The sequence below is a fragment of the Lissotriton helveticus genome, chromosome 4_1 (assembly GCF_964261635.1).
Source record: "Lissotriton helveticus chromosome 4_1, aLisHel1.1, whole genome shotgun sequence".
In the NCBI taxonomy this organism is placed as follows: Eukaryota; Metazoa; Chordata; class Amphibia; order Caudata; family Salamandridae; genus Lissotriton; species Lissotriton helveticus.
The window spans coordinates 1,630,660,971-1,630,676,472 of NC_136063.1; the positions used below are offsets into that span (position 1 = coordinate 1,630,660,971).

At 43.7% G+C, this 15,502-nt stretch overlaps 1 protein-coding gene across 1 annotated transcript in view; it reads right to left on the minus strand.

Annotated features, from left to right (window-relative positions):
- ITGA9 (integrin subunit alpha 9) overlaps nt 1–15,502 on the minus strand; it is a 913,294-nt gene that overhangs the window by 736,523 nt on the left and 161,269 nt on the right. Inside the window, exons 6-9 of the mRNA XM_078688268.1 lie at nt 14,653–14,782; nt 9,924–10,009; nt 8,319–8,387; nt 2,850–2,987 (exon numbers count right to left, since the gene is read on the minus strand). Of these exons, the coding sequence (XP_078544394.1) occupies nt 2,850–2,987; nt 8,319–8,387; nt 9,924–10,009; nt 14,653–14,782 (423 nt within the window). The remainder of the gene's footprint in view (nt 1–2,849; nt 2,988–8,318; nt 8,388–9,923; nt 10,010–14,652; nt 14,783–15,502) is intronic.

Genomic DNA, 15,502 nt, shown 5'->3' on the forward strand with positions numbered 1-15,502 from the left:
AATACAACCAATTCATGATCCCTTGTTAATTACTTATATGACAGAATTATCTGGAAAAACCCTCCAGACAGTAGAATCTGCCCTGTGTTACTGACAGGACAGTGTGCATTGCTGTGATGAACATATTGATTAAGCCCCTCACAGGAGGCACTGGCATCAAGACTCATCTGGTAATACTCTACAGGATTCCGGTCAGTGAGAACAAAATCTCAAATGATGAGCCCCAGAGCATGCAGTTCTTGCAGTGTCTTGCTTTGTTTTTACACCAAGACCAGGGGCGGCTCTTCCGTTTGAGAGGGGGAGTGTCACCCCACAAACAAAAGCCCCATGCCAGAGCTGAAAAATAAAATGGTAATAAAGTTTATTTATTACATTTTTTTTTTCCGCATCCGACCCGTCCCGGGCTGAGCATCAGAACAGGGCAGGCTGAGTGGCAAATATATAGAGGGGTCCCCGTGAGAAGGAATTATTTATACACAAACAATAAAAATTCCAAGGAAACTAAGATAGTACTCAAAGGAAAAAAGATGTTGTCATTTATTCAACAACACAGGATAACAATTTAAAGCAATATTTGCAATCATTTAGAAGTAAAACGAGAAATCGAAAAAATGAAAAGGCCCCAAGAAAGGGAGGGAAGGAAGTGTGCTCAAAGGCTGTGTGAAAGATTATAAAGATAGTACACAGACTTAAACATAATGTACATATATCCCAAAATCAACAAAGAATTACAAGTTATTCCAAGAAACCAAAATGGCCTACATCAATTAAGGCAAGTATTGGGCAAGTATTACAAAAGAGGTGGGGCATTCCACGGTCACATGTATAAATCAATCACATACAGGAAATGTGCCGGATGTCCCAAAGTGAAGTGGTGTCGACGTTTCGACCCCTGTTTGTAGGATAAATTCAGTCCTTTGCCGGGGCCTTAATTGATGTAGGCCGTTTTGGTTTCTTGGAATAACTTGTAATTCTTTGTTGATTTTGGGATATATGTACATTATGTTTAAGTCTGTGTACTATCTTTATAATCTTTCACACAGCCTTTGAGCACACTTCCTTCCCTCCCTTTCTTGGGGCCTTTTCATTTTTTCGATTTCTCGTTTTACTTCTAAATGATTGCAAATATTGCTTTAAATTGTTATCCTGTGTTGTTGAATAAATGACATCTTTTTTCCTTTGAGTACTATCTTAGTTTCCTTGGAATTTTTATTGTTTGTGTATAAATAATTCCTTCTCACGGGGACCCCTCTATATATTTACTACTTGACGCCCAGGTCCCCACGATTGCATGGGTTCTACCCCCCTTTATAATATGCTGCTGAGTGGCGGCAGGGAGCTTTGTGCTCTTGAGTTTAAAATGCGGATGTCTCTTTGGCCGTCCGTCTTCCAACGGGTCGCCAGGCGTGCACATTTTAAACCCCTCTAACCCAGCTGACTTATGACAGCTGGGTTAGAGAAAACAAAGGCCTCCGGTGCTCTTGTGAGCGCTGATAGAGGCCGCTCCCACCAATCCTAGCGCTGCTCTCATGCTGCATGAGAGCAGCACAGGGATTGATTTCGGAGTCAGGGGCCTGCCAGCCTCGAGGACAGAAGGATCGAGGAGGACGTCACACCTGTAGAAAAGGTAAGTGCCTTTTTTTATGCCTCCCTCCCCCACCCCACTACCCTTGGGACATGCTAACCTCCACTGAACGAGATCCTAAGTATTTGTGTTGGATAAGGAGTTGGCCTGAACCTAAATGAGAATTTAGGCTGAGGAAGCTTAATTTTGGTGTCTTTGGAGTATTGAAATAAAGAGTGCACAAAGAGGGTTTGGATAGTGAAGTGATGGTTGTGGAAAATATCAGTGTCGTCAACTACAACTTAGCAAGGGTCATCGCCTATCATTGCAGGTAATGTAGATCCATGGTGTTCTAACCAAACATAGCTCCCAACACTCTGGCACATCACGATAAAATATCCCAGACTACCTAGTTCGGCCTAGTGAAGAGTCATTTATAGAGTGGCCTTACTCCAGCTGCTCTTGTTTGACACCTCCAGCAATGAAGGCTACTTTCTGTCCCTAATGGAAAATAGTCCAAGCTCAACATCCTCAAAAGAGGCTGCAGATTCACACATGAGAAGAATTCCCAAGAGATTAGGTCTTTCCCATTCATGCTTTACACGTGCTTCTCTGCCATTGTCATTCCACAACACCCGCTGTCTGAAGAAGACAATCTAACTTTTGAGGTCAAGTCTCACAGGAATATTTTCATTTTCAACTCTCTTTTCGGTGTAGGCTCATATCCATTGCATTCAGTCCCAAGATCCTGAGACTGTTATGGATTTGCCAAGATATCCAGCAGCTGTGGCTCCTGCAGGTAAGCATGGTGAGGTGGTGGGGCAGGGAGTGGGGGTGAGGGGGAGTCGACAGATGACGGCATAGGGAAAATAAAATAAATAAATAAATCCTATTTTGTATTCTGTCGACTTAACCCCCCACCCCGTACCCCGCCCCACCGCATTTACCTGCAGGAGCCGGTGCTGATAGCCATACAATTTATAAACTGTGAGGCAGATTGATAGAGGCTGCATTATCCATAGCTATCGCGACAGTTGTGCAATGCTGCATTATGTGCAATTTTATATTACAAGTGAACCTTGGCAAGTCCAGACTTCCCTTTTGTGTCAGGCTTTCTACTGTGCCTCTAGAGTTGACAGTACAATTTTAACCATGAATAATATAATTTTAGTCCTTTCCCGGCCACTCCTCCAATAACGTTCAATACCAAGGACGTGTACCGGGCATTGCTGCAAAGAAGCCATGCATCGTAGGAGTAAAATAGATGCCCACTGGCAGTACTTACGTTTCCTTTATTGATGTAGACGGTGACGAGCCCCTCGTCCCTCACCTCGGAGAACATGGGCGCCCCGACCAGCAGGTCCGAAAGACCGTCAGAGTTCAGATCAACTGCACATAAGGAGGAGCCAAAGTAAGAGCCCATCTGTAACCAAGCCGAGTCACAACAGAGCATTCAGTATCAGCCCAGACAGGATGTCGCGCGTCTTGTTCAGAATCAGGCCCTGCCGCACTTCACATTTAGCAGCCATCTTATTTCATTGCACTAAAGTTTGTACAAGTGGGAATGATTCCAGAGCATTTCTTTATACATTATGTCCACAATTCCTATTTTAGCTTTAGTCTGGGCACCCATCCTATTCTCTGCTGATAATTCCATTCCCTTAGGTCATACCTTTTTTGGACAAATTTGCCAAATAACCCACCCATCCTACATTTTCTGTTTATGCTATCTTCATACTTTGAATGTGTCAGGCATGTTGGGTCACAGTTTGATCAATCTCAGAAGTAGCCGAGCAGCCCTGTGTTGCATCTGCTCAGACAGGCTGGAAATAAACCATATGTCTAATTATGTGTAATGTTTTTCAGGAGATCATAGAGTAGAATAATCTACTATATCACATCTCACTCCGCTGGCAAACCTTTGATCTAGGTCATGTGCACTCTCTTTCTGCACTATGAGCACTATGGTGCCACTCTTTGACTTTTAGCGCTATTGAAGAATAAAAAGGTGATGATAATTAAGATAATTTTTGGTACTGCTCATTTAAGAAATACTGCTGCTACTATTAATGGAATTGTTGTTTTTTTGTACTAGAGTCTTAGCTCAGTGTGTACTTTCTTGCTGAGAAGGAGCCTGCAGCATTCATACAGAACGTCCTCAGCATGCAGCCAAGGAAAATGTTTCTTTTTGGTGATGTCCTGGAGCAAGAGGACAACAAAGGACCCAGGGACTTATAAAAACTGCCACACTCTGGAGCCCGCAGATGGATAAAGTAGAATCTGCTGATGAGAGTGTAGACGCCACACGTGGTTCCATATGGCTAAAACCGGATAAAGGCTCACACAACAACCCCTGCGGCCCAATTAGTAAACAACCCTCTTTCACTTTGGCCTCTTGTCCGCTCCTGACATTTGTACCCTAGCTCCTTGAAGATTAATTAGCATTTTGTGCCTATAAATATGACAGGAGCGTGTGCTTTTACTTAGTAATTGAATATTTGAGCACTTATTACAAGTTAGGCGGGATAGGTGAGGTATTTACCATACATGAATAGAAGATTTACCACGGAGTCAGGTATTTATCAGAAATGGTACATACCTCCTATTCTGACTTTTTAACTTGCAAATGAAGCATAACATACAGAATTGGTATTTAAAACACTGAATAACGCGTGACTTGCTTTTTTTACGGGCCTCTCCCCTCCCCACAAGGACAGGAATTTATCCCTGCATTTGTAATCAGTGCCTTAGTGGTTCTATGTTAAACACGTAACTGTTGTTGCATTGCCTGGACCGAAACATAAGGTAAGAGAGTAGCCGGGTTAACAACTGGGGCGGAAATGTTAAAAACACTGCATGCAGCACATGGGAAAAAACTGCTTTATCGGCATCTTATATCTCCCAGCTAGCACAGCTATTATTTTGATGCACCAATCAGAGTACCTGCATAGGAGACACATAGACGCTAAAGAAATCTAGCAATGACATAATCAATCTTCAAAAATGCCCTCATCGATTATCGCATATTTTAAAACAATGCCACTATTTTAATATACATTACAAACAATTACAATGAGTTTGTTGTGTGTTTCTTGTATGGCCCATAGTCGTTTTCCCTATGTTAGCCAAATTGTGCACCTTGTAGGCTGCTTTTATTTTGCACACATTACTAAATATCGCGCTTGCCTTTGTGCCACATTGTATTTTCACATAGAACCAGCACATGTTTTCGTATTCTCAACTTTTCCTGGGATTTAGTCTGAATAGACTAGGAAGGTGAAACAACATAGTCCCTTGTTATTCTCACTGATCAGACACTAGCACATAGACATAATAAAAGAATGCAGCTGCTGTTTTGAATACACATATCTTGGCATATAACTAAGGACAGGGATTCTGAAAAAACACACACATAAAGCGACGTTCCTGAGACAAGAGTGCTGTGTCAGCTGAGATGTAGAACATCCACCTATGTATGTTAAGGTACGGGGTCCGCCACTACACCCAGAGATCTATAATATATAGCCACTTAGCTTCAGTAGAACAGGGGTGTTTAAGCAGATCTGTCAGATAACATGACAGGGCTTTTTATTGTATACGGTTTATTACCCATGCTGATGACATTATTGACATGTATTTGTTTTCTAATTGTATTGTATTGTGTTGTTATTGCATTTATATAGCGCTTACTACCCCTGACGAGGCGTCAAAGTGCTTTTTCGGCAAGGAGCACGCTACTCCAGAACCCATAAAGGATTAGTGGTGAATTAGTATAGTGAAATATTAAAGTAATTTGAGTGGTGGATATATTAGTCAGTTATTTGGATTGAGAAGGATAGCGGAAGGATAGAAGAAGGAAAAAGGTTTGCATATATATAGCGCTTGCTACCCATGATGGGGCCTGTTATTTGGATTGAAAAGGGATGAGTAAAAGGGAGGTGGAGGGGGGGAGAGTCAGAGGGAAGGGTTTAGAAAGGCTTGTTTTGGGAGATAGGAATAGTAAAAGAGGTATGACATATAAGGAGGGGTAGAGCAGGAAAGAGTCTTGAAAGGGTAATTTTTGGGATCATAGTAATGGTATGGGGTTTGGGATGAATGAGAGAGAGTAGGTAGAGGATATATTGATAGAGGCATAGGGTGAGAAATAGGGTAGTGCATTGGAAAGAGTAGTAGAAAGAGGTTTGAGATGAGTCAGAGTTGAGGTTAGAGGATATATTGAGAGTGGTATAGGGTGAGAAATAGGTTAGAGCATTGGATATACGCAATTACTGCATCTTAGAGCACAATAAACATTGTAAACTTCCTTTGTGACTCTTTCTTTTTTATCTGATTGTGAACAAGTGAGGAGTGAAGGGTGTTTCCTGTTACCACAATCCCTGAGAGGGTCGAAAGTGTCGTGGTCTGGGGTGCCAAATCACTTGTTTCTCTGGAAAGGTTAGGAGGGCAAGTGAGGCACAATAGCTAGTCGGACTCAGGCTTATAGATACTGAGGTGGAATGGTGACTCTGTCCCTACATACTGATGTTCTATAGTCACAAGCATAGGTCTTTTTGGTCCTCTCTGGACCAAAATCGTCAACCACTCCCTGCAACAAGGCCTCATTCCAGACTCCCTCAAGGTGGGGCAGGTCACGCCTATACTCAAGAAACCTACAGCTGATCCGTCTGACCTAAACAATTACCGGCCCATCACCAATATCCCCACCCTGGCCAAACTACTGGAGAAATGGTCCAACTAACAAAACACATTGACCAATTTGACCTCCTCAACTCTCATCAATCAGGCTTCCGAGCGAAACATAGCACGGAATCAGCTATGACACACATAATTGATGATGCCCTCCAAATTCTTGATCGCAATGAGTCCTGCCTCCTCATCCTCCTTGATCTCTCATCAGCATTTGACACGGTCAAACATGAGAACTTGCTGGAGCTGCTAAGCACTAGAATGGGTCTATCGGGAACTGTTCTCAAATGGTTTTCGTCCTTCCTTCACAACAGGTCTCAGAAGTTCAAGATCGACAATGTGCTATCTTCACCTGTGCCTGCAGATCTAGGTGTTCCACAAGGATCCTCCCTCTCCCCCACATTGTTCAACCTCGTCATGGAACCGCTCGCCACCTTGCTCCAAGCTTCCAATGTCCAATTCCATATGTACGCCGACGACACACAACTGTACCTTAAGCTTCAATCCCCGGAAGATATCAAACATCTGAATTCCACTCTTATTAACACTCAATCTTGGCTAGCCGATAACCACCTCAAACTAAATGCTCTGAAAACTGAGTTCCTACTCATCTCACCCCCGGCGAAAATTTCCACCACCCAAACATGGCTCAACAACCTTACAGCACTCAATGTCCAACCCACCATCGTAGACTCAGCGAAATCCCTAGGCATCACACTGGACGCCAAGCTCAACATGCAGCAGCATGTCAGCAAAGCCACAAAAGCAGCTAATTTCCAAATCAACACACTGAGGAAAATTAAACCCTTCCTCCCTGCTGAAGACTTCAAAACTGCTGTACAAGCGTTAGTCATCCCTCGAATAGACTACGGAATTGTGGCACTCAGCGGACTCCCGCTATCCACAACAGCACCCCTAAGAGCCTCCCTGAACGCTGCGGCGAGACTCATTACTGGCTCAAGAAAACATTCGCATATATCCCCAGACTTAAAGTCACTAAAATGGCTGCCTATTGAAGCCAGAATACAGCTAAAAATTGCAGTTATGACACACGCGGCGGTGCACCACAATGCACCCAACTACCTCGCTCAAAAGTTGTGTATATCAGGAGGTTCGAGATCCAATAGAAGCTCAAAAAATCTACTCCTGAAACCTCGTAGATTCCGGAAAGAGAAAACTTACAAGCGCTCCTTTTCAGGAATGGCACCCAGGATCTGGAATGCGCTCCCTCCTGAAACAAGGCGTATCTCCTCCACTGCACTCTTCAAGAAAGAGGTGAAAACCATCCTACTGGCCAAGATCTCCTGAACCTTATAGGTGCTGGATCAGAGACCCTGCATTGCAATGTTTCAATGCACACCTTGTCTCTTGGCATTATACCTCTACTTGACGGGGACATTACTACGCTACTTTCATACTACCGACCAATATACGTTACACGTGGATCACTGATTCACTCTCCCGATGCCCCCACTCAGTGCTCCCTCTATACTAAATCATTGGTATAAACCGCCCACACACCCAAGGTGTACCTGAACACCTCTGTAGTGGGATCAATGACTTGTGCTGTCTTATATTACTGCTTTACCTGATTGTACATCGATATGTTCTTTTTATATTATTACTATCCTATCATGATACTGCTTTACCTGATTGTACATTGATATGTTCTAAGTATCTTATCACTATCCTATCATGTTAGTGACTACTACGTTGCTCCCATTACCGCTGTTCATTCCTACTGCCCCTACCCTGTCTTTGTGAAGCGCTCTGATATCTGTAAGGATCTTGTTCGCGCTATATAAAACTTTGAATAAATAAATAAATAAATAAACAAGTTAGTAAGTATAGTTCTCAGCCCCAAAGAGTATCTGTGCCCTAAATGGCGTTGGTGTTCGCCATCGCAGTAAGTGGACAGGCAGCCGCAGAATAGCTATATTATTTACAGTATTCAAGCACTTGCTGTGGGAGAACAGAGCCTTGCAGGAGCAATTCTATCCCACCCAAATGTTCCTAAAGACAAAAGGTTTAATAGAACTGACGAATAATTGAAAAAACAATGACTGACCTTTTTGCCCGATGCCTGGAAGATCTTAATCAGTGACCCAGAGCGTTTGTCAGGCCTAAAAATATAAACCTAAAAAAAAATGAGAGGAGGTGAAATAAATCAACAGGGCTGTCATTGAGCGTGTAGACACAAGCCCCCTTCATATAAGAGATGCACCAAGCCAACATTACCACTATCTTAAATTAATATTTACACACTCCATTCTATGTGGCTGCCACATAAAGTACATTATTCTGATTTAATATGTATATTCAAGGGTTGCATTAAATCAATGTACGGAAACATTAGAGAAAAGCAGCATAATGAAGTACTTATGCAAGCTGTACAGCTAGCCACATAAAAAGCTGTGTGTATACTCAATTCTTTTTCATGCCAACTGGTAGTAGAAAACAGAACTTTGAGACATGTACTAGCAAATAATTTGCTTTATAAACTCGTGTCACTTTACTGGATGCTGTGATCGCATCACACTTGAACTTTTCTCTTTTGTGTCCACCTCGTTTGTGACATGTTGATCTCACATACTGCCTCTGTTGATTTCTCTTGCACCAAGTTGTTTGTTGAGAAAGGCTGAACTCAGCACCATGGTGTTCTCACAACTGTCCCAGTCAGCCAAAGAGAGACTTCCCTGGTGGGCACCTTGTCTCGACTGACGTCACCAGCAGTGGCATAATGATGGGGCCCACTGCAGGATATGGTGAGGGCCCCCAAGTCTCACATATCTCAAAGATATTCATTGACCTTGGGTTCAATGGGGCCCCTCTTAAATAGTTGGCCCCACCCTACACCCCAGGCGTTACATCCCTGGTCACCAGGCCTTGGCTTGATTGAGACACTGTGCTGTCCCTATGTTTAATACTGCATGGCGCTGCCTGAGAGCAACGGTCTCTATGCAGACACCCGTAGGGTTTGCAGAAGATCTTTCTTAATCACTCTTAAATGTTAAGTTTATATTATGGGCTTTTGTGCCGTGCACATTACTATGGCGATCTGCATTTTTAGCACTGAAGTTATTTGCTCCTTTGCCTGCCACAACGTTTTTTGTACCACAAAAGCCAGTAAGATGGTTTACACACTACACGTTGATATCTGCTGTGCACTCTTTATCATAGGTTTGAATTCTAACAAGGACAACGCAGACGTTCATGCTTGCCAGGTAGATAACCTGATTAAAGTTAAATTTGAAATTACAAACTGCAATGTGAAACAGCATAAATGCAGTGTAAAAAGCAAATATATATGAAAATCAGATATTAGAATAATGTTATTATAAAAGATTTCTGACAGTTACTCCAAGTGTCTCAAAATGCCCCAAGTGTCGCTTTACTTCTTCCTGGTCGCTGTTTTACAACCTATTTGGTGCTTAGTCTGGTCCCTCGCACTGACCCACAGCAGAATGACAATAACACAGAAATGTTTAAACTGGGACCTTAGACTCGCTTATGTCACCCATGACTGCGACAGTTCGTTTACGGCGTCAGGCAGCCATGTCAGGCCGGGGCGGCTATCACTCTGCAGACAAGCACAACATCGCCGCTAGGAATCATGGGAGCGCGAGGGGCACGCACCCAAGGACGGTTGATAGCGCGCGACTCAGAACCCCACCTTTCCGATGCCGCCGTCCTGCGGGGCTCCTCCGACGACGTCTGTGGTGGTAGGCTGGGAGAAATGGCCGGCTGTCACCGCGTATCCTGCACAGAGGAAGTGGGGGTGGCGAGGAAAACGACAAAAGGAAAGGCAAGAGATTAGACAGCAGACATCTGGATGTCACTAATCAGGTTTTCATTGTCCCCTGGGAGAGAAGATCCCAACATCAAGGGAGAGGGAGGAGGCGGTGTGATTCCACCCAGAACTCACAGCAGTTTAGCCCAAGCAAAAGGTCAGTCAATTTGCAACTGTTCCGTGAGAGCATCCATGTGGGCAGAGTCAGGTCGGTATATGGAATTGTCATGATCCCAGCTATACCACTGAATATAATTCGACCCGGCTGTGTATTCTGATTGGTCAGTCAGTATCTACCCGTAAGCCTTAAGAGCCTTGCCCTCCTTGTTTTGTTCCATGACACTGTGAAGCAACTAGTAGCCAGAAATAAAATAGCCTATCTTTGATGCATACCTCGAATGTCATCAGGTGACCGAAGTGAGCAAGCTCTACCCAGCTTACAAGAGGCTCCTTCTGTCCATCTATCTCTTCATCCTTTCATCCATTCATACATCAATGTATCTTTTCACACTTCCATCCTTCCACTCACACTTCCAACCATTCATCCATACTTCTGCCTATCCATCCATTCAATGCCATTCATCCAGCATTTCACCCTCTTCTAGTAATCCATCCTTTCACACCTCTATCCAGTTTTTTATCCATCCACTCATCCATCCAGCCTTTCATAATTCAGGCGATTCTTTCTTTCAGCCATAATGTTGTTTTCTCCTTCCATCCATCAATCCTGTCACATTGCATCCATCCTTTCATCCTTGTGCTCTTTCCTTCATATGAGTGTCTTCCTTCTTTTCATATGTATTTCCGTTCACTCTTCCTTCCTGCCCCTCCCCTTCTCTCTCACTTTCCCTCTTTTTCATCTTTTCACATTCTGGGTGCCCTTTACTATATGGTTGGCTTCACAGCACTCACCTCTGTTATGGCATTCCCTAAATTTTTTGTAGTACTTTTATTTGTAGAGGTGCAGACAATACAGGCTCATAAATAACTAATCAGTGTTTATAGCATCAACAGAACCCCAGCTTAAGCTTATAAAGCAAGGGGCATCCCAATACCACTGCTGTGACCCATAGAAGAAAATGGCCGCTCTTCCTCCACCTTGCGAGAACTCAGCAGTTGTTGAGCGGGGTCCTTGTGATAGAGTAAAGTTCTTGACCAATCACAACGCTGGATGGGGAGGCTCCCCTGTACCTGGAGGGCCTACTTCTCCCCTCATAGTCTTGTAATTGTAGTGGCTTGTAGGGGAGGAGTCACTATTGGAGGCGGGGTAATTGTAGTGGCTTGTAGGGGAGGAGTCACTATTGGAGGCGGAGTTAGGGCCAGGGCCAGTGTGCAGAGCAGACTTCGTTGCCATTATAAACCACCTTCCTGTCTCTCTCAGGAGTGAGCATCCAGTTAATAATAAAGAAAAAAAATGTCGTTGGAGATAATACTCCAAATGGATAGGCCATCAGCCTCATGACATGATTCTCTGACCTGCGTCTCTGCCATTAGCTACTCAGGACAGTCCATAGACTCAGACAAAATTCCCTAACAGGAGGACCTCTGAATTTTAACATATATGAGCAGTTTTTAATGGAAACGTAAACCATACACATCTAAGCAAAACTAATGCTCAGTTGGCACAATTCTTTGTTTCTGCTAAACATCAGGCGCGGGGGAATAGTTCAAAATTATCTCAAATTGACACAGGGCGGATCCTCTATGATGGTGTAGGAGCTCCGCTAACTGGGTTGGGTGCACACTTTTAATAATGAGTGTGCATTATGAGTACATGGGTGGGGCTTAATTATTGACAGCAGACATAGGTTGCCTGGGTCTGCATTTAACTTCAGTGTTAGTGCGCATGTCAGGTTGGACGGGTGTCTTTCTACGTCCAACCCTGCATGCGCACTTGAAGCCTCTTCTATTTCTGCATTGTTAGTGAGCTGAGGATTTCAGCCACAGCCACACTGGTCTCCTAAGGAGCGCTGACTTTGACTGCTCCGTCCAACCCTGGCACTGCTTTCATGCTGTTTTTTAACATAAGCAGCATGGAAGCAGTGATACAAATGGAACTGGTGTTGCCTTTTTAAACAGATTGGGATTAAAATCAGGATTTTGCAACAAAGGTGCAAACTATAGGAACAACCTTTAAAATAAATTGATGAAAATGTTCACACTCCAGTCTACATTTCCAGGAATGGGCTTGCATGCGGCCGTAGTTAACGAAATGCTGAGGCAGTTTTCTTCTGTATAGTTAATGGGTCCTCAGCAGTGCATCGTTTAAAGGGGTCACTATAAATCGATATGGAACAGGGCGCACCCTTTTCTTTGATATACATTTAATGTTCCACACGCATGCTGGGATTGTAAGATTTGGCTGCGGGAGCGAAGAGTCAGGTTTCACCTGTAACAATTTCCTAGTTTCAGTTTCACTCAAAATTGACCCAGCAGGTAGTGCTGTTTTCAGTCACCATATTTCCTAATAAGATATCACAGTGAGTTATTCACTCATGCTGAGGACGGTATGTAATGGACAGCTTCCAGCCTGCACTAACCCCATTCAACCTTCGGAGGTCAAAAAGTTGTGCATTGGGGATGTTGGTTTTGGTAACATATATGGGTTATATTTGAAGCGCCACTGAGCAGCAGAGCATGAACTGTTCAAAAGTGTATTAGAATGCCATTTAAAGACAATACAGCTAACTTCAGACTGCTGCTGTGCTTGCTTACTGCCCTTAGGTGGTTTAATTTTGCAATATTAATTGGCAGGTGTTTTTGGCACGGCTCCAACATGTAAATGTTTAATGGATATTCTACGTTGTCCTCTGACATTGACATTGTGGTTCAAGGTGAACTTTATATTGATTAATGCAAACCTTTGCCACTGTACTGGTAGTGTAGCTTGTATTGTGATGTAAATTTGAGAATGTGGCTAGCGCAACAGTAATTAACTCAGGCCTCATGTTGTACCTTCGTCATTATCATATGAAATCCCTTTATTGACGTCATAACTAGACTTTCACAATTGCCTCATTAACCTTCTTGCTTTCTCAAATGTAATTGAAAATACACCATTTGCCCAATCTTTTTTAAAACATTTCTGGGGGGAGGGGTGATACCTGCAGAACCCCCCTTACAGTGGTCGGGCTCGCTCACCATAGTGCCCTTATCCCGAACTTTTAGCCACACCACTTTACAATGTCATCAGCTGCCACTGCACAAAACCCCCCTTAGAATGAGCATTGTCCAAACAGCTATGAAGAGCTCCGGTACAAAGAAGAAGGTAAGATTGGGCGCAAGGCATGGTAAGTCTCTGCGTCCCATGTCCAACTTGAATAGTCCTGATCTTTAGGTAATTCCAAGATGGTTGAAATGCTGAGCACTTAAAGCATGGTAAGGAGACCAGCTCACCTACAGATCAGCTGCATCATGTTTGGTAGGAATCAATTGTCTAGTGTGCTTTTGGGAGCCTGAATTGGTAAGTCAGTAATACTTGTCTGGTGTTGTCCTTGCATCAGGCAGTAGCGGCTGCTGGTGGGAGTGCTACCGGGAGGTGACGTGGACCGGGGAAGGGGGTAGTAAACACCGGAATACGGATGAATGCAGGTAAGTTGACATTTAAATCAATAAAACAAATTTTGTTGTGTGAGCTGCATCAAATTTGGCGATGCAGCACGCACAATGGAATTCGTTTTATTGATTTTATTGTCAACTTACCTGCATTCATCCGTATTCCGGTGCTTACTATCCCCCCACCCTGCCCCTCCCCCGCCCCACATCACCGCCCGGTAGCACTCCCAACAGGAGCCACTACTGGCATTAGGCACGCTTTTAAAAAATCTTAATAGTAGTCAACTAGGGAACATGCATGCAGTTCTTAGAGAGCTAAAGGCAAAAGCATGCGTTTACGTCAAGAGCCCTCTTCCAAACTACATACTGGATTTCAAAAGCTGTATTTGTTTTTCCTAATGGCAAAAACAAGCAAGAGTCCCCTGGGACGCACAGATAGTTCCAAAAAACAAAAGGCAGGGATCTACCTTGATCTCTGGTGTCTTGGTGAGAGAAGTCCAGTGAAGATTTGTCAACTAGCCCGCCGTTTTGGGATACTTTATATAAGATGGTGATGCTTGGTGCCTTTTCACTGGTAAGTAGGCCAGCACAAACTCATTTCACATGTCCTAGCGCTCAATCACCAGAGAGTAATGCAATTTATTCATCTGGGAGTCTGAGGAGAAATGACACTTTGTCACTGAGCCAGACCGACTGGTTCATCCCTTCTGGTTTAAGCTACAGGAATACAATTTAAACAATGTATACATGGGTCCAATAAGGTGGTTTCATTCATACAACACACCAAGACCGTAAACACCCCATGTGCAGAAGCAGTCACCGCATGCCACTTAAGGAGTACAGCCCCCTCTGCTTGTGTGAGGTTTTAGAAGATCTCTGAGGACAAGAGATGGGCTCCTTCTCCCACTACCATCTTCTCCCACTACCATCACCTTTATGTATAGAGCGACTATCGCGAACAAGCATAAAAATCATCTTAAAATGATCAAATGCTCAGTCCAGAAGGTCTAGACTGCGCACCCTTTTGTTGTTCATTGTGGACCTCAGGAGCACTTACCTAGGTACGTATAGCGCCTGGCTATCACAGCTTCGTCGTTGAGTTTGAAGTACATGTTATCAGTGAGATTCAACACTTTAACTGTGCCGGTCCAATAATAGGATCCTGGTGCTCCCATAACCACCAATTCCTGGAAAAAGACACAAAGAGGAAAACACAGCGAACAAAATGGTGACTTTAAAGACGGGCAAGAAGGTAAATGCTGCTCTCGCATTACACATTATTTATTCAGCCACTCACTTTGGATACAAAGGGAACTGCATTGATCAACAGTGGACGGCATGTGGACTTCAAACAATCTAACCTACGCCGCCACAGGCTACACAGTTCCGAAAGCAATAAAACATCCTGGTTGCTCACCAAATGACACACAAGAGCCGCCGATCACTCAATGAAGACTACATGAGCTGCTGCATTGATGCTAACCCATAGGAAATGTGTTCCAACCGCAACTCAAAATGTAGAGACGTACAAAGGAAAAGGGTGGAGAGGAGGAGAGGCAGGCCAGTCCCAGTTATCAAATAGTCATAGTATTCGCTTTGGCATAACCCATTCATCAGCTTATGACGTCAGCTCTAGTGGGTGATGGAAGAAGGCAAAGTAATACAACAATATGGATGATAATTTGTAGCAATGCTCTTAACTATCCATGCACCCAAGTCATCCATTTGCCGTCCATCCATTTGTGAATCAGTATCTATGGCCATCCATTTTTGATGTGCACATCCATCTATTCATCCGTCCATCCATCCACCCCTCCCTGGTCATCCATTTTTGATCTGCGTATCCAGTCATTCATCTGTCCATCCATCCATCCGTCCAACCATCCATCCCTGTCTGTCCATCTTTG